The sequence below is a fragment of the Arvicanthis niloticus genome, chromosome 23 (assembly GCF_011762505.2).
Source record: "Arvicanthis niloticus isolate mArvNil1 chromosome 23, mArvNil1.pat.X, whole genome shotgun sequence".
NCBI lineage: Eukaryota > Metazoa > Chordata > Mammalia > Rodentia > Muridae > Arvicanthis > Arvicanthis niloticus.
Genome location: NC_133430.1, coordinates 31248529 through 31267813, shown reverse-complemented (window position 1 = coordinate 31267813; position 19285 = coordinate 31248529). Strand labels below are relative to the sequence as shown.

General features: G+C 52.3%; 1 protein-coding gene across 1 annotated transcript; it reads right to left on the bottom strand.

The window, feature by feature from the left end:
* Nucleotides 1-1335: 1335 nt before the first annotated feature.
* Nucleotides 1336-11922, bottom strand: Pgf (placental growth factor). Its single transcript, XM_076921644.1, has 7 exons — nt 11527-11922; nt 10387-10426; nt 6150-6346; nt 5862-5941; nt 3988-4017; nt 3846-3905; nt 1336-2121 (listed from the first exon to the last, which is right to left on the bottom strand). The coding sequence occupies exons 1-7, from the start codon at nt 11602-11604 to the stop codon at nt 2118-2120; spliced, it is 489 nt and encodes a 162-aa protein (XP_076777759.1). The 5' UTR covers nt 11605-11922; the 3' UTR covers nt 1336-2117.
* Between the last annotated feature and the right edge of the window lie 7363 nt (nt 11923-19285).

Below are 19285 nucleotides of genomic sequence, written 5' to 3'. Positions count from 1 at the left end.
AGTGAATATAGCCAAAGACAATGCCTTTGAACAGCTGCAGCTGAAGAGAGAAGTAAGAAAGTCATTTCTTTAGCTGAGTCCCCTGGGACCAGCCCACACCCTCTCTGATTCCCAGCCAGGAGCACATGCTGACCGAACGAACGCCACCAGACTCTCTTCCAGGGCCCCAGGCCTCCATGAACAGACAAGTGGAAGGCAGCTGCCTGCATACAGCCCCTCTATCCTGCTCATCATTATGGCCTCCACCCAAAGCCTATAGCAGTGGTTCTCAACCCGTGGGTTACGACCATCGGAAAACACAGATTTCGGATCGTCTTAGGAACTGAGACTCTGCTCAGTAGCAAAATTATGGTTATGAAGTAGCAATGAAAATAACTTTCCATGGAACCACAACATGGAATTGTATTCGAGGGTCGCAGCATTAGGAAGGTTAAGAACCTATAGGAAGGCTCCTCTCTGTGCCTGAGCGCTTTTGTGTCTCAATGTCAAGAGATAAAGTAGGGCTCTTCAAACCATCACACACACACCATGAAATGGTACTCACAGCACCTCATGGGTCAAGAACAGCTGGGTGTCTGTTAGAAAATGGTTTGGACTCCATTTCCGGCCCCCCTAGGGAGGAAGGGGAAGAAGTTGAGGAGCAAAAGGAAGAAGTTGGCCACGGATCCAGGCATCCAGAGGTTCAAGTGGTGAGATGACATTGTGCTTCAGCAAGCCTAGGGCAGGGTGTCCTAGGGACTGAGGACACTAGGAATCCCGCTTATTGGCTATCCAGAGTCTATGCTCCAGGCTGGGTGTGGGTGGCTTTGGGTTAGAAAAACAGGGCCCTATTCTTGTGTTTGATGGGGCTTAGAGGAGGCTCAAGCCAGCTCTGTTCCCAACTTTTAGTGGGGAGACTATATGTTTGGGGCAGGGTGGACTCAGGGGGCATCCCTGAAATAGACTCTGTAGGGATGGCCTCTGAAGACCATCCAGGGCCACTGAGACATTAGCAGGCTCCTTTAACAGTGTGGAAGCCGGAGACATCTATCCAAGTGTGAATACAGGGAAACTTAATGTCATTTGGCAAGTCTGGGATAAGGTTGGCCTGACTCTCAGCCTGGTGCTCCCTGACCTCTGCATCGCCCACACTGCTTTCTTGGGCCTTAGTTTCCCCAGCTGTCAAAAGGGAAACGTATGATGTCACCCGCTGACATGTTCCCCTCACAACCTGAGGCTTTCTGAGATGAGGAATCGAGGCTTGCATCTGCCTCTCCCACATCCTCTCTCATCTGCCTTGCCTCTGTTTTATGTTCTTCCCGTGGCTCTGGAAGACATACATCCTAGACATGTTGGTTCCAGACTAGAATGCTTTATTCAAGAGAATCTGGCTTGGCAGTTAGACAGTCCTGGCAGAGACAACTGGTGGGCTGCAAGGGCCTTCCAGGAATCGGCTCGATTTCTTTCTGTAGCTGTACCACTAGGACACATGGCCGACTTGCAGTGGTCAAAGTCCATGGGCTAGTACTTATTCAGCCTGCCCTCTGTTCAGTCTCAGGCCACTCTGCCTGTGTCCCAGAGAGGGGACAGGGTGGTGGTGCTTTGCAAAGGGTGAAGCATGAACTTCTAGGCTGAAAGGCAAAGCCCACAGGCAAACTCTGTTCTCCAGAGCCGAATGTCCTGTCCTGATCTCCAGGATACAGCAGACTGGGTCCCTTTTACATGCCTTCAATGCAGCCAGGGCTAGAACTGCTGTCTGGGTGGAGCTGTGGACCAGGGCAGGTTCTAGGCCTCCTCTTCTTTCCTCCAGTTCCCTGGAGACCCAGGGCCTCTGGAGCATGGCTTGCCCCTTGTAAGGCCATGTCCACATCTTGCTTCTTCCCAAGCCGAAGCTCCCACGGATCTGTGGTTGGCTTCTTTCTTTCTCTCACGTTTTGTTTTAAGGCACTGAATTCCTGAGGGTCTTGTCCTTCCATGCCCCTTTTCTTGGAGGGAGCAAGTCATTCAGCAGGGACGAGTTGGCTAATAAATAGAGGGTAGGTACCAGCAGGGAGGGTTCTGAGAGGGTGACGGTAATAAATATATGAGCCGGGTGTGGGTCTCTCCTCTGAGTGGCTGGTTACCTCCGGGAAACAGCATCACCTGCCAGAGACCAAACAGACAAGTCAGGGAGAGCAGGATGCCGTGGAGGATGAGGTCTTCTCCTATAAGGAGGGCTGGACCCACAGGGACAAGGAACAGCACAAAGAAACAGCACCCTGGGAAGCCTGCTCACCCCCAGACCAGCAAGCAGGTGCCTCCCTTGCCAAGCACTTGCTCAGGTGCCCAGTTTTGTGATACTGTCTCATTCACCCTTCGAAACACCCCCACAGGAATGTTAACTCTTTCACAGATGCAGAGTTCAGGCTCAGGGACATTTGAAGCCAATCTGGCATCCTGTAACAGCGTCTCTGGGTACCCATCCCAAGACTGCCATAGTCAGACAGAATTGGTGGGAGTGCTTTTGTTGTTGGTAATTTTTTACCAGGTGTTTTGTGGCATGCGGGGGCGGAGGGGGGTGAGCTTGGGTCTTACACATGGTAAGCAAGCTCCTTACCGCCGACCTACCTCTCCATTTCAAAAAAATAAATACATAAAAAAAATTTTTTTAAAAGGGGTTTTAAAGAAATCAGTCTTCAGCCTCCTTGGATATTCGATTAAACTTTTGGGAGGAAACCTCTGAGGCCAGCTGCCCTTGCTACAGTTGGACTTTCCCTTTAAAGAAGGATTAGGTGCTCCAAACCCAACTGGTTGTTAATACGAAATATTAAAAAAGAGCCCAGCAGTGGTGGTGCACACCTTTAGTCCAGCTCTCAGAAGGCAGATGCAGGTAAATCTCTGTGAGGACAGCCTGGTCTACAGAGTGAGTTCCAGGACAGCCAGGGCCACACAGAGTAATCTTGTCTTGACAAACCAAAATATATAAATAATTTTAAAAATTAAAAAAAGAAAGAAAAAAAGAAAGAAAGAAAGAAAGAAAGAAAGAAAGAAAGAAAGAAAGAAAAGTCCACGGTGGCACTAAAACCAGCCTGGACTACATAGCATCCTATCTTTTTAAAAAAGGGGCTGGGGGGAGAAAAAAGAAAAGAAGAAAACCCACTCTTCTCCACAAATGTTCAAGGCCGACCTAAAATTAAGTGAGAGGCATATGAGCTATTTAAATTCTTTTGGGAGAAACCTAAATAAGACCCCTGAAAACCCATATCCGAGAGACGGCATAGTGGCACTTGCTATCCCTGTGTGTGGAACATGCAGCTCTGGCTAGCCCCGCCTACCAGGTTGGGAGTGTCCTTTCCCTGATCACCCTCTTCCTGCTTTACTGTAACTCTGTAACCTGGGACTCCAGCCTGCTGCCCCTAGGGGTGAAGCAAGGATGGGCAAGGAAGGCAGAGAGGAGAGGAATGAAGAGACACTGGCCTGGGAACCTGAGAGCGGCACACTGCACCTGCTCCAGAGATGCCCAGAAGTGGCCAACTATCTTGCAGAAGGCATGCCCTGAAGAACAGGGAATGTGGTGTCACCCCCCCCCCCCAGGAGCCTGGCACATCGAGGTGATGGTGGATGTACTCCCAGTCCCATCCTTTTACAAGGAAAGTGATTTGCCTCAGGCCACAAAGAGATAAGGGACAAGAACTAAAGCCCCTTGATGTACTTTAGACCTTAAAAGACACGGATTCCCTGTTCTCATCCCAAGATCTCTCAGCCTAGCTTTGCCTCCCCCATCTCTGACCACTGACTCTTGCTGCCAGGGCAGCTCCCCCAACCCCTTAGGCTCAGCCTTTGTGTTAGTCCTGGACACACACACACCCACCCCACAGCATACTCACAGGTGGAGTTCCTCAGTCTGTGAGTTTCTGCTTCTCTTCCTCTTCCCCTTGGTTTTCCTCCTGCAATAAGCCAAGCATCAGTACATAGGGTTTCTCTTGCTAGGACAGCGGGTGGCAGGTCCAACAATCTCCCCGAGCTTACCTTTCTGCCTTTGTCGTCTCCAGAATAGGTCTAGGGAAACAAAAAGATGCAGGGGAGAACAGTAAATGGATGTTTCCTGCTACCACCCACTTCACCCAGAGTTCCTAGGTCCTGGTAAGGCAGTTGTTCCAGCGCCACTAGGGGGCAGCACGGAGCTGGTGAAGAAGCTGTGGTGGGGCCCCAGTGCTTGCGCTCCTGCCCTATCCTAGGTCCTGGCAATCCCTAGAGAGGTCGAAGTTCCCCGCTGGGGCTTTTCATCACATGTTTCTGCTCGCCCTAGCCTCTTGGCATCAAACCTGGGATCTTTTGACTCTGCTTTCTGCTATTTTACTTTTTCTCTTTTCACTTCCCCCGTTCCTATCGGGGTGCACTCTGGGAGTCCCTCAAGAAAGTAAATGATGAACGAGATTGTGGACAGGGCAGTGGTGACTACCAGCTAAGGCTGCCTGCCTGGGCTTAACCCCGCCCCACCGTGGCAACAGCAGGGAGCCTGCTTCACAGTCTCCAGGCATGTCCCAGCTCTGCCTTCTGGGGCCGTGGCTCTTGGCCCAGAAGTTAAAAAGAACGGTGTCCCTGTTGCCTGGTCTGCTGGAAAGAGATCTCTTCAGGAGTTCCCAAGAACAGTGTTCCAGATAGGAGGGGCCCGGAATGTATGCTGTCCTGGGCTGGCCCACTTTCCCTTGTCGCACCTCTGCAGATGGGCAAGTCAGAGTAAAGGTGATGTAGAAGGTGAAGGTCACCATTCAGCCTCTGGGGGAGGGCTCGAGGAGAAAGTCCTGACTGAGCTACTGGTGTCTGGCTGGAAGTGAACAGGTTGAGTCAAGGCCTCTAATACTGGCATAGTGGAGAGGGCCGGGAGCCAGGGCTCAGGTTCAAAGAGGGCAGCTAGAGTCCCGGGCAGAGCCGGGCAGTGTAGCTGACTGTGGCTATGGAGAATATGGTGACTGCCAAGAAAGGCAGCAGGGGAAATGCAGTTGCAGGAGTGAGACAGGCCAAGTCCAAATCTAGAACCTTCTTCCATGCTGGCTAGTGGAGCAAGTCACAGAAATGCACAGAGCCCGTCTTGCCTCATCTGTGCGATGTGGGCAAGGTGGCCACAAACGGCACCTTGCTATCTTGCTCACCACTGTATCCCAGGCACTTAGGCCAGTGTGTGGCATGCATTGAATAAACACATGTGGAAGGTGACTGTCCTCCCCTTCTTCCAGCTCCAGACTAGGCTCCAAACCTCTAATCTGGTGCCTTGTCTGTGACATAGAGAAACATCAAACCTATCTCATGTCTCCTGTTCTAAATGGCATGCCAGGTTGCTGTTCCTAGCAATAAATGTGCCAAGAGCCTGGGGAACAGATAGTAAGGCTGAGGGCTGGCCAGAGCTCCCAGGGACAGTTAACAGTGTGCGGCAACTCTAAAGACACTACCGTATCTCCTTTGTATGTCCCTTTCCTTCTACGAGGGTTTCATGCTGTCTTCTCGGTACAGTGCCCACCCCACCCCCTATGGGCAGGCAGCCTGGTCCAGAATCAAGCACAGACTTGTGATATCTTTGTCTATAGACACCAGTTCCAAGGACTTGCGGCAGTTGTGTGACAGACACCGGGGCTCTGCATGTCTAGGAGAGACTTCCTTTTTTTCTACTGTGACATCTTGGCAGCTGTACTCCAGTTGTTGGGGCCAGCTCCTCAGGGTGAATTGGCTCGTAGGGAGTATTAAATGAAAAGCATCTCCCCAGGACCACTTGCTTAGGCAAACAAATGCGGCCTGCTACAGGCTGGCAGCCTCCTCTTCTGCCCCAGGAGCCTGGCGAGGATCTGCTAAGGCCCAGGATCTGCTAAGTGCACAGGGTCCATCCCTGCTGCCCACCCAGAACCTACCTGCATTCGCAGAGCACATCCTGAGAAAATGTCATCTCCACATAGGAATGTGACCCCCGATTGGGGGGGATCTTCAAGATCTGTGGGAAATAGAAAGTTCATAGCCAGTAAGGAGCCGGTGAGGAGCTCAGAGTTGGGATAGGGGCTCAAAGGACTCTGGCTTGGAGTTTGGTTCTCATTGTAGGCCCCTGGCCTGCTTCTGTCCCTATCTGGGTAATTTCTAGAGGTTCTGCGGGCATCTGGATATGGTGTGGGCTATGGGCAGGCGGTGGCATGTGGGTTCCCTACCTGCATAGTGATGTTGGCCGTCTTTAGTGACACACAGTGCAGACCCTCGTCACCACAGCAGCCACTACAGCGACTCAGAAGGACACATGATGGACTGAATATGTGAGACACCTCATCAGGGTATTCATCCACAATGTACACCAGCTTCTGCATTGGCCGGCAGTAGCTGCGGCCCCACACTTCATTGAAAGGCACCACTACGGGAAGACAGAAGGGCCAGGTCAGGTCAGCAGGGCTGTCTCAGACTTGGCTCGAGGGTTCAGTTCACACAAAGTTCACTTCTTCTATGAAGCCCCTGGCCCTATCTGGGGTCCCTCTGCTCTGAACTATTGCTGCCATCACTCTGGGATGCCTTAGCTGCTGCTGGCCCCTTAGCTCTTCAGGGCTCAAATTCCAACAGGGCAGAATCTCTCAAGGTCCCAGCTTCTCAGTCTGTCTTTCTCGCTGGTTCCAAGTCTTCCTCGGAGTTTTGACGACTATGCCGTGGCCACTCCTCAAGCTTCTGGGTCTTTTTCCAGCCTAACCTAGTGCTTCCTGGGCCTTGGGGAACTTGCTGAAAACAGTTCTCAAGTAAACCAGGAAGGGCTAGCCTTCCCCTTGGCCTCTGCCTCAACCCCATTATGGCTTCCTTGTGTCCCACCCCACTCGATACAACTCTCCTTCAGCTAAGAGCATGCTTAGTCATATGGTCCAGGCTCATGACTATTGGGTCCCACCATGCTTTAAGGAGCCAGGACATATCAGTATTGACCACAGCTTTGGAATCTTGATCTGCATAGTCTAAGGGAGACCATGTGCCTACACACCCAGCCCCCACTCCTCCTGAAGCCTTCTCAGGCCATTCTCCCAGGAAGCAGCACTCCTTTCTGGAGCATAGCTTGGGTCTCCAGCTCATATCCTCCAGCTCTGGTGCTTCTTATCTCCAGTGGAGCCAAAGTGAGACCCTGGAAGAGCAGTAGCTGACCTCAGTAAACATAGGCCAAGTGACTCCTGACTGATGAGGTGACAGTTGGCCCAGGATTACCAGGAACATTCCCGACCCCTGTGATGGCCTGGTGGTGGTAGTAGAATCTCCGGGGGACGGATCTGAAATCCTTCCAAAGGTGTTGCTCCTTCAGGGGGTAGCCTCATACCAGGGCTCCAACACAGGCTCTCAGGGAGCAGCTGATGCTGGGCCATCTGGCTTCAGTGCCTATACTGGCTGAATGACCTTGGCGAGGTCACTTAGCCATTCCAGGTATATCGGTTTCCTATACTTGGAAGAGAGAAGCAGGCTGGGAATAGATGGTTGCTAAGGTCACTTATGCCCTGACAGACTGTCTGTGATTCAGTGCACTATAGCCCAGCCCTGGTCAGCCTTGAGACCATGCCTGGGTCAGCCTATACCACATCTGATGACCATCCTCAGCTCATGGAAGACTTGGGACCTGGGTCACCTACAAGTCTTTTCACCTTAAGGGTCTTTCCTAGCAAACTCTCATTTCCATGGTCCTTCCCCAGAGGCAGAGGGGGCCAAAGTCCATCTCACAGATCCTGTGAGGATATGAGTCTCTGGGTAATCTCAGAAGAAAAATAAACTTCAGACATAGCAGAGGCCCTTGGGAAGGGCTGCAAACTGGTGGAAAATACCCAAGAGGCAGTTCATCCACATGGAACTGGCAGAACGGCCTCGGAGGCAATAAACCGTACTTATCTAGGCGTCTGGTGTTTCATCCTATCCTGCTCTGCTTTGAAGGTACTTGGGCTAGACCAGGGGCTGGAGGGGGGTGTGGGGACCCTCTGACACTACTTTTCCAGGCTACTAGACACAAGTGGGAAAAGCCAGGCAGGGAAAGCCTGCCTTTGCGACACAGGCCATAGGTCGCCTCCCTTTCGCCAGTGTCATGAGCTGCATGTTTAGTCTGAAGCCTTCTTGAACATCAAACCACTACTAACATTTAATCTCTGCTGTGGAAACATAAATAACGGGGAGGAACAGTTAGCTACAAAGTATCACAGAAAAAAAAAAAAAAAAAAAAACAAACCTCAGCTTCCAGGGAGGGGCAGGCAGTGAAGGGGGCCTAGCCCCCCACCAGCACCCAAACAAAATTCTATCCTACATTCTATTATATAAACATTTTGGATTCCAGGACCCCCCCCCCCCCAATCCTGAGACCTGTTTCTTAGTCGCCTAGTAATACAGAGAAAGAGTGGAGCTGACGCCTGGAAATCTGGAAGTCCATCCCTGGAGGTACTCCGTCTGGGTGTACAGGAGAAATAAAGGCAGGTAGAGGGAGTGGAGAGAATTTTTCTTCCCTGATACTGGATGTGTTCTTTAGGCCAGTGTTGTGCTCTGTTGCTCCAAAGAGAACTTCCACTAACCCCAAACCTCTTCTGGGTAGGAAGTGGGTGGGGAGAGGCCTGGGAGGCTGCTCCTGCTAGGACTGGTCCCTCCTCTGAGGGCCTCTTTGGAGGCCAGAATGGGTTCCTCAGCTACCTGTCTAGCCCTGTGAGTGAGCTGTCATCTGTTCTCAGCTGCATGCTACCCAGAATGGAAAAACTCCGCCAAGAAGAACAGTTTTATCATGATGGCAAGCTGAAAAGGCCTCTGCAGTAGCCACTGGCTACCAGCTGGAGCCTAGCTGGTGTCCTCTCACTGCAAGGCACCCAGCCAGCTTGCCACAAGGGACACTTTCCTCATGTCTCCTCAGCTCCTGTGCAGCCGGGAGGCCTGAGGCTGAGTATGGTGGCTCGCCAGATACACTGAAGAGTGCATAGAGCTTTCACTGATTTCTGAAATTCACCTCCCCTCTCCTCCCCATCCCCAAGCCTCATATACATCATCCGTGACCCACTGGGACCTTCCTCCTTCACAGTCAGGCCAAGTAACAGAACACTCCCATCCCTGGAACCGAGAACAGTGGTAAAAAATTGGTGTCCACGGCTGCACCACACTGCCTCTGCCTCTGGTGTTAGCAGGAGGGGATGGTAATACCAGGTTTTAACAGCTGGCATTTCCTTGGCTACAACGTAGGCCCACTTGCTTGTTAGGGTTACAGGTGAGCCGACCTACACTTTGAATCTATACCTCCGAGCTTTCTCACCCAGGATCTTGGAAAGTATATACACTCATGTTTCTTCCAAGGACTCAGAATCTCACAACCTTGGGGAAAGAGTCTTTGATATCAAGTACTTAGCTAAGCTCTCCCATTTCACAGATGAGGAAACAGAGGCTGAGACATCTTTGGAAGCTGGTGTCTGCTCTACATACAAAAATCCTCAAGAATAGATATGACGTGGAGGTGGCACCTACGACCTCCTCAGATCCCAGGGAGTGTAACACTGTACCAGTTCCAGAGGGCTCAGAAAATGGGCAAGTCCATGAAGTTGAGGCAGCTACCTCTCTAACCCATTCAGTGGTCTGGGCTTCAGATGTGAGAGCAGGCAGAGGACCAGCTGCTCCAAGGGGGTCTGGTGAACAGACAAGGGGGCAGGCCGGCAGAGGGTGTTCCTAGCCCAAGAAAGCAGTCCAGCTATTATCTGTGTATATGAGGACATTGCTACAAGCACATCCTTCCTCCCATGCTGTTGGATGCCTCAGCAATGGTATGTGGCCATCCTCCATGTCTCTGAGGCAGGAAAGGAGAAGGAGAAAGGACCTGGCATGAGCTCCCTGCCTTCAGAGCGCTCTGTCTCCTTGGCAAACATTCTACTGCCCTTTGAAGATTATGTCTTGACACAACCCAGGGCAGAGAGTGAAAGGGCCATGGAGGGTGTGACAGAGCCCGCCTGTTTGTAATCAATGGGAAGGCCTGGTCAGCGCTGCACGGCTCCACCAGGGTTGGAATGGTTAGGGAGGACTCTCCGTCCTGACCAAGCCCCTTGACTGCTTTCCTACTATATCCAGCTCTCAGACTCCAGTCTGGCCTCTGGCACTCATCACAAATCCTGTCCACCAAGACTCCATCTGCACCCTTATAGCATGCTGGGCAGAGGCCCCGAGCCAGTTGGATGAAGCCTAGCTATCGTGTCCTGCTTTCTCTGTGCTTGGTGACCCTAACCCATGGCCGCACCTCTCTAGGCTGCTGGGTCACAAGAGGTGGACTCTTGGGCTTCAGCCAGGATGTCTAGCTTGCAGACCCTCCCCAGCTTGCTACTGGCCTGCCCCCACCCTTCAGACCAATCCCTTCTCCTCTGCTGGGGCTCACTAGGAAGGAAGAGAGGGGCTCAGCTTGCATAGCCGGCCTGGCTGGCTTACCTTCCATTTCTGTTGAGTTGTTCCCAGCAGACAGGGCCCCCTGCGGTGGACACAAAGGTGGAGCCATGAGGAGGGCGCATCTTCTTGGGGGCTCGGCTCTTTGAGCCCACCCTGAGCTCCTTCCCATCCTCTGCTAAAAACCACCTGACTCTCTGGCCTCAGTTTCTTCAGTTAGAAAAGGGTAGGAGGCTTCTTGTGTTCCAAAGTGCTTGTAATCCTGTGGGGTCTCTCTTCTACCCAGCCCCCAGGCCAGCCCTGCTGGGCCTACTACAGCCCGCCTTGGCTGGGTGCCAGAGCCCAGGGGGAGGTGATCAGCTGGTGGGAGCTCAGGGGCTGGAGAAGGCGGCGCCATGAGCTGGTGCTGCCTGCCAGTAACGTTACACCTCGAGCTAACACTGCAGCAAGCAGGCTGATGGCCTGGCTGCTCAGCAAGGGGACTGTACAACCCACCCACTCCTGGGCTGGGACTGAGGACTCCCAGGCCAGTGGGCAGTGCAGCGGGCAGTGCAGCAGGAAGGGAATGTATTGGCTTTGTCAGGATTTTGCTGCCCAATCTGGCTCCCAGCCAGACTCACCCAGCTCCTGGGAAAAGGGCCCTGCTCATTTCCCCAGGCCCGGCACTCAGGACCTTCTGACACCCACCAGGAGGAAAGGGCACGGCAGGATCCCTTGTCATATCTGAAGCCCACCCAAGAGTCCCCCTGCTCATTTGGAGCAATGGTGGGGGAAGGGCCTCACCTCCCCACCACAAGCTTCTTAAGCTAGCTCCTTCCCCACTAGGCCAGGTCAGAGGTCCTGGGGGCGCCTGGTTGGTCATGGGGCCACAACCCTGACCACAGGGCCAGGGAACTGACTGGGATTAGTGGACGGATGCTTTTTGCAGAGCCACTAGGGCTCCAGGGGCCAGACAGGAAACCTCCCTCATTCCCTGTGGCTTCCCTGCCCCCACTAAGACAGCCCCCAGGAGTTGGGGACTGCCCAGCTAAAGGTCTCCTCCCTAAGGTCCAGCCCAGCCCCTGGGAAATATGTGGGCATCCTAGCAGAAGCTGCTCTCTAAAGTGAGTCTGTAATTTAAGACCATAGCCCCTGTTTCTATGGCTGGGATGAGAAGGTCAAGAGGAAGCCAGGCCAGGTCCTTACCTGGGAATGCACAGCCAACCCAGCTAGAACCTGCAAGAAGCAAGTGAATAGCTTCATGGCCAGCATCTTCTCAGACATCCAGAGCCAAGGTCCTTCAAGGCACAATCACCATGCTCGTCCCCCTTGGGGGAGACGCTGATACCAGAGGAGAGGAGATGGGTGTCCCGCTCACTGCTGTCCTAGGTCTCTGCAGTCTGCCTGAGCATCCACTGGAAGCCCGAAAAGTCCGGAGCTCACAGGTAGGGCTGTGGCTGAGGAAACTGGTGAGGAGTGTCCCGGCGAGTCGGAACGCTGTGAAAAAGGGTCTTAGGCGTCCGGTGACCCTAGCTCCTCTCGTGGGTGAGCAGAAGTCTGAAGATGCAGTTTCCTTCTCAGACTGCAGCTTCCCTACGAACTGAAGCTAGTCGGCCGCTGGTTTTCAAGGCTGTGCATGGGGCGGGGCTGCTGCCTGCCCCGCCCACTGAGCCTCGAGGCCCCAGGAGCAGCCCTGGAGCGCTGAGAGCCGGTTGGCGGTGAGACCTGAGTACGCGTGACCCCGCAGGGCTCGGAAGGAGCGCTGCCTGCTCGTAGATCTCCAAGCCCCTCGGAGCTAGGCGTGAGCTTGCCCCGGGGTCAGCCCGCAGCGACGGCCAAGGTTGCACCTGGCTCTTCTGGAGCCTCCAGGTGCGGACGTCCAACATCTGCCATGGAGATGACTGGGTACTTCAGTGACCTCTGCAGGGAGTGCAGCCCTAAGAAGGCAGTATCTTGTTGTGCTCCTTCATGACGAGTGCCATCCCTACACAACCCCGGGAGGAGGGGTGAAAGGATTACTAACCCCATTTTATTGACTAATAACCCGATCCTATGAGAGGGCACCACCTGCAGATGCCGAACAATGTTCATATTCACACTAGGAAAGTGTATGTGTGCCCGCGGGCATCTGCCTGCGTGGACAGGGATCTGGCAGAGAACGAAGACAAGCTACGTGCCTCCAGAACCGTGCCTCGATTCCATCTACTCTCTGACCTGGTAGGCAGGCACAGGGCAGCCCAGTTGTGGGTGGCACACAGGAAACACCCCGGGGGCACCTGGCTAGACCTAGGTCCACCACCACTTCCTCCTGTCAGGCCAAGCCAGCCTATTAGAGGTAGGGAATGGACTAACCCAGCATCACCGCCTGAGCCCAAGCAGAAGAGGAAGCGTTCTAGAACAGTGGGGACGTGCTGAGGGGAGGTGGTGTCTGTACGGGCATTTGTGTGGAACTATGAAGCTGTGTGTATATGTCACCCACTAAACGTGCCCAGGTACTACACTGTGTGTCACAGATCCAGATTTTTGGGTATCTCTGTGCACTTGTGCGATTGTGTGTGTGTGTGTGTGTGAGAGAGAGAGAGAGAGAGAGAGAGAGAGAGAGAGAGAGAGAGAGAGAGAGAGTGTGTGTGTGTGTGTGTGTGTGTGTGTGTGTTTGAATATCTGGCCATGAAGGCGTGGCCATGCATGTCTGTGCTTTTGTGGTACCCTCCTTTGTTCCTGCATTGTTCCTCATCACCTACCACCCTAACAAACCTCTGTGACCAGCCTGTGGGCTGGCTGCAGAAACCTGGCAGCGTCCAGAGTCAGAAGTTGGTGGGTGGCTGTGGGGGAGGAGATGGGCCTGGGAGGTGGCTCTTGGATCACATTCCATTCAGAGGCAGGGAGGCCAGGGCAGTCCTGGCTCTCACCCCCAGTGACCTCTGTGTCTGTGGCCTGCTGCCCACCCACAAGAGGCTGCCAGAGATGCTGCCTCTCTGTCTGGTAGGCCTTGAGCCTGCAGGTCCAGGAGCCAGGGGCCAGTCAGTGGCCAGCTAAGCGGGGGCTGCAAAAAACATTCTGACGGGCTCCAACATGCTGAGGATTGTACAGTAGACAGATTGTCTCCCTGGCTCCAGAGCATGGTGCGGGGTCACTGTGCACGTGGATGAGGGTGAGCAGACCCAAGGATGCTATGGATAGCCAGGATATACATGTGCTCACAGCATCTTGTGTACACATGGTCATTGAAGTGTGTCTAGTCCCAGATGGATTTGTGTACGTAGGCACAAGTATATGCCCTTTAAACATTTTTTTATATTTATTTTATTTTGTGTGTTGCTATGGTGCACATGTGGATGGGGAGTGGCCAGAGAACATTACCTTCTGATGTTGTCTCTCTCCTTCTACCATGTGGGCTCCTGAGATCAAACCCAGGTTGTCAGGTTTGGACAAGTGCCCTTATCCGTTGGTCCACATCACCAGCCCAGGTGTGTATTCCTAATTATCTGTGTAATATATACTTGTGTATACTGAGTATCTTGAACACATGGATTGGGCATATCTGCCTGTAATTGTACCTTAAGATGAATGTGTACACGTTGGGTGTGTGGGTTTGTTCATCCGTTATCTCATCTGACACCTTACTTTGGCTCTCCTGTGCTGGAGGCTCTGCCCCAAACGCTGGGGGATTCAGTACAGATGACCCCTCCACATGTCCACGTGCACAGTGCAGTTGCTCAAGCACTCCTCGTCACCCTGCATGAACTTAACCCCTTGGGTAGCATCTGGGTTCCCCACCAGCTCCTCTCAGTCTCTTGTCCCTAAACTTCAGACCCATGTGTTTTGGTTTGTGAAATGAATCTGCTAAAGCAGGTAAGGTGGCAGAAGCCAGGAAGACTCCAAAACCTCCATGACCTGAGGATAGCTCATCTCCTTCAGGACGAGTGAACTGATGTCTCTGTTCCTTGTACTGAGGCCCTCCTTCTGGACAGGCATGTAACTAACTTCAGGCTGTGACTTTCATTTTCTGAGTCCATCTTTTTATCTGCAAAGCAGGAAAGGTGACAATTCTTTTGTTTTGTTTTGTTTTGTTTTCTTTTCTTTTCAAGACAGGGTTTCTCTGTGTAGCCCTGGCTGTCCTGGAACTCACTCTGTAGACCAGGCTGGCCTCGAACTCAGAAATCCACCTGCCTCTGCCTCCCAAGTGCTGGGATTAAAGGCGTGCACCACCACTGCCCGGCATGACAATTCTTTACTCAAGAGGGTCATGAAAGACTATAAAGGCTCTGTGTGTGTGTGTGTGTGTGTGTGTGTGTGTGTGTGTGTGTGTGTAAGAGAGAGAGAGAGAGAGAGAGAGAGAGAGAGAGAGAGAGAGAGAGAAAAGGAGGGAGGGAGGGAGAAAGAGAGAGAGAGAGAAGGAAGGAGGGAGGGAGGGAGGGAGAGAGAGAGAGAACTAATGGTAGTTCTTGGGCATGGTCTCTGATTCAATTTTAGATTTTGTTTTGTTTTGTTTTGTTTTTCGAGACACGGTTTCTCTGTGTGGCCCTGGCTGTTCTGAAACTCACTCTGTAGACCAGGCTGGCCTTGTTGGATTTCTATTAGAAAACTAGAAATACTGCTAGAAAAAGATTCTAGAAAACTAGAATCTTTCGGAGCACAGACAAGACAAAGGAAAATAAAGACGCTGTCTTCTGCCAGTTGGGGAAGAACCAGTGGATAGAGGGGTTTGTTTACACTAAAGCACATGCACGTGCACACGACCGTTCTATCTCGATCCATTCCATCGGCCCTCCACACAATCCTGGTCATCCACTGTCACTGAGATCCTCTGAGTAGATTCACCTGCTAAAAGGATGCCACAGTCAGTATTCCCAGTTCAGCCCTTAGCTGCTTATCAATATGTTTGGTGTTGTTTTAAGAGAGAAATAGTATTTATTGAATACCTATAATATGCCAAGAAGCAGCCTGGTGCTTTCAACATCTTAACTCATTGAATTCTGCCCACAATCCCATGATGCAGGTTTTAATTACTCTTACCCCTTACCTTGTCCTGATGGTTCTGCAGACAGTGTGTAGGAGGGGGAAGGCCCTGGTCTGAGGAGCTAACCTTCCCAGGGTGCTGGGCAAATGTGTGTTAACATTTGGGGTGAGGCAGTATGGATTCCCTGAGCTATACAGGTCAGCCCTTGGTTCCTCCATCACAGACTTTCTCATCATAGTCTTCCTCCGAAATGCCTGTCCCTAGCCCCACCTCCACTTCGACACAAGGCCTTCTGATTCAGCTAGAGTTAGTAGTGTTGGCGTTTCATTCCAACCCTAGGTACACTGAGGCAGGGGGATGGCAAGTTGAAGCCATCTGGGCTACACAGTGAGGCACTGTCTCGAACAAGCACCCCTCTGACTTGTTTCTAGCCTTCCTAAAGTCACAACTCTATGAACCTTTCCCCAACTGTGACCTCTCTTTCCCCGTAGTGATGGTTCAGCTCCTGTCTCAGGTGACAGGAAAAGCACCTTGTCCTTCTGCTCTTGGGCCTCAGGCCTAGCCCAGAGCTTTTCCTGAGGCTTATCCCAAGCGTCATCTACAGCTGCTTTCGTAGGTGACACTTCCTTAAAGGTGACAAGGCAGCCCTGAGAAGACACTTGCTCTTGTCCCCCCCCCCCCCCCCCCCCCCCCGTGTGCTCTAACCCAGAGCCATTTTCCTGAGGCCTACCCCAAAACACTATTGTAGAGCTTCCCTTGTTCAGGTTACCACAGCACCTGGGCTGCCCCTCCATAGTGATACCCAACATCACTGTCCTGTTAAATACCTGCTTGTCTCAGAGACTATAAGACATATAAGAGCAAATACTGTCTCTTGTATGTCTGTCTCCAGCACCTTGCTCAGGAGTAGAACACATAGTAGGGGCTTAATCAATATGAGCCATCCCAGCCTTCTGAGGCTCCTCCTCTCCCTACAGGGAAGATGTCTCAAGTCTGCCAAGGGATCGGCTACTACACTCAGGATGCCGCACCGTGGGTAGATGTCTCTGGAGCATGGCCAAGTGTGGGAGAGTCGTCTCCCATTACTGTGCAATCATGTCCCGTGCCTGTCACCACAGACTTGCTTGCCTCTAGAGGACAAAGCTCCTGACTTTAGCCAGAGTCCAACGTCCAGAGGGAGGCTTGAGGTGGGGCTCAACGGGAGCCAGGGCAGAGATGAACCCATGGGTGACCAAAGGGTTCCCAGGGTGGGAAGCAAGATGGCACCCACCACAGGGCTGGGAACAAGGAGAACCAGGCGAAGTGCCCGAGGCCTTGTCCCAGGCCTCTTGGGCGATGTGCTGTCACCAATGGAATGGTACCCTGTATTTTGGGAACTTGGCAGCTGGGGCTGGGTTTTTCGTGTTTTCTGTAATTATTTTCCTTTTGTTCTTCCTTGGTGTTTAGTAAAGCCCTTTGTGGAAATGCCAGCTGGTCTCAGCTGTGCTAAGAGCGGTGACAAAGGGGGACTGTGTGCAGGGTTGGCCCTGTGTTTTAGTGGAAGGCCTAGTAAAGTCAAGGACCAGCCAGGCCATAAGGAGGCTCTGGAGGTGTCTGCCAGGATCATGTGTCCAGATAGTCTCTGGATGCAGATTCCTTCTAGACTCTTCCAGGCTCCACTTGAGACAGTCAGCTTTACTGAAAGCTAGAGATCTGGTAGGCTAGCCCACCCTAGTTGCTTTGAAGGAAGGCATTTGGATTCCAGCCAGAGATGTGGAAAGCTCTGGTGAGACCCAGAGGCCAGGCACCTGCTGAGTTATATCTATCCAGCAGTGGGGCGGGGGGAGAGAGAAGCGGGGGCCCTCCGCAGCTGGAAGCCGCTGTCGAGGAACCAGGGTCTGGAGCAGACGCTCAGAACTATTCCTTTCCTGCTAACCCCGTTCTGGGTTGTTCTGAGCCTGGGACCCCCGTCTGTCTGCTGAGTGTGGACCCACCGCATGCTCATTTCCTGCGTCTGCCCTCTTTCCCTTACTCTTCCGCCCTCTCCCATCTCCTTGTTGGCTCTCAGCGATGCGGGAGAGAGGGGCCCAGAGACCTTCCCCCTGAGGAACAATCACTCCTTTCTCCGTGTTGTCACTGATACATGAGGAGGGCAAGGGCCCTGTAACTAATCAGCTGTGATGTGGAACGGAGCCTGAGGAGGACCCGATGCTGTCCGGCCTTCGGATGACAGCTGGATGGCTCTGTAACTCAGTCTTCTGATGGGGACAGCAGGTCACCCCTTTCTCCTCTCCCCGCTACCCTGCTGGGAGGCCCGAAGGATGCTGCTGGCGGGTGATGGCTCGCCTCCCGCCACTCGCTGGGTTTAACACATGCAGTATGTAGAAACCTCCCACCTTCCAGGGAAGAATTATTGTCTGTACGTTTCAGAAAAGAAAAGGGAGGTTTAGAGAAGTGAAGTAAGTCACGCAGGCTCCACAGCCAGCAAGCAGTAGTGGTGAGGGGGGAAGGGCTGGGTCCAGCCAAGGGGCAAGGTGGCAGTTTTAGGCAAGGATCAAGAGTGTACTCTTTTTGAGATGAATAAACTTGGACAAGTCTTTCATCTCTCTCTCTCTCTCTCTCTCTCTCTCTCTCTCTCTCTCTCTCTCTCATTCTCTCTCTCTCTCTCATTCTCTCACGCTCTCTCTGTCTCTTCTCAGAAACTAGCAGTGTGGCTTAACTAGGAAAGCAGAAGCTGATCACTAAGCTGGCACAGCTTAGTGACTTCAGCTGTCGTGACTGTTGCTGTGGGAGGGCGGAGGCCAGCTGGCTTCTTCCAGCCAAGGTCTAGCAGCCCCTTGTGGGTGCTGAGCTGGCAGGGCCATCCCCAAGCTTCTGGGCTTTTCCTTCACTGTCAAGGGTTGAGGGCATCTCTCTCTATGGAGCAAGGACTTGAGGAAGAGTGAGGTAAAGGGGGGTACATAGGTCCCTTCTCTTTGATGAGCAGGTAAGGAGGCAGACGCACCCCTGTGTTATAGACATCTGGAGTCAATTAAGGAGTCCATCTTGGACAGATATAGTGGGACATACCTTGGGAGACCAAAGCAGGAGAATTGTGAGTTTGAGGCCACTCTAAACTACAGAGTGAGATTCTGTCAAAAAAAAAAAAAAAAAAAAAAAAAAAAAAAAAAAAAAGAAAAGAAAAGAAAGAAAGAAGCCGGGCAGTGGTGGCGCACGCCTTTAATCCTGGCACTTTGGAGGCAGAGGCTGGCAGATCTCTTAGTTCGAGGCCAGCCTGGTCTACAGAGTGAGTAGCCAGGGCTATACAGAGAAACCCTGTCTAGAAAAAAACAAAAAAGGAAGGAAGGAAGGAAAGAAGGAAGGAAGGAAGGAAGGAAGAAAGAAAGAAAGAAAGAAAGAATGAATGAATGAATGAATGAATGAATTTGAGGGCTGGCAGGAGGGCTCATTGGGAAAAGGTGCTTGCTGATAAGTCTGATGACCTGAGTTTGATTCATAGGATTTACACTGTGGCAGGAGACAGTTATCCTCTGATCTACACACACACACACACACACACACACACACACACACACACACACACACATATATAGTGTTGGGTTTCAAGATGATGCCTGTCGAGGGCCTTGCTGCCAAGCTTGTCCACCTGGATTTGGTCCTCAGACACACGTGGCAGAAGGAGAGAACCAACTCTTATGAGTTGTCCTCTGCCCTCTGCACTCACACACAAAGATGAGGGAAATGAAATGAATCCAAATCTCCCCAGCTTAGTACTTCTGATCAACTTTCCCCAGAGAAGGTGACTCCCTCTGTTGTAAGAGTCTCTGGAAGGCTAGGGGATCAAGGCCGTCTCCAGGAAGGAGGTCTAGGCATTCCAGACATGTCTTCAGGTAGCAAAATACCTCGGTGGGGTAAAAACCAGAGTCTCCATGAACAATTCACCTGCAGGGAAGGGAGAGAAGGCTCTTGTCTCAAGAGCACTGAGCCAAAGGCCAGTCCGAGTGGCTGCCCAGAGCCAGCAGCATG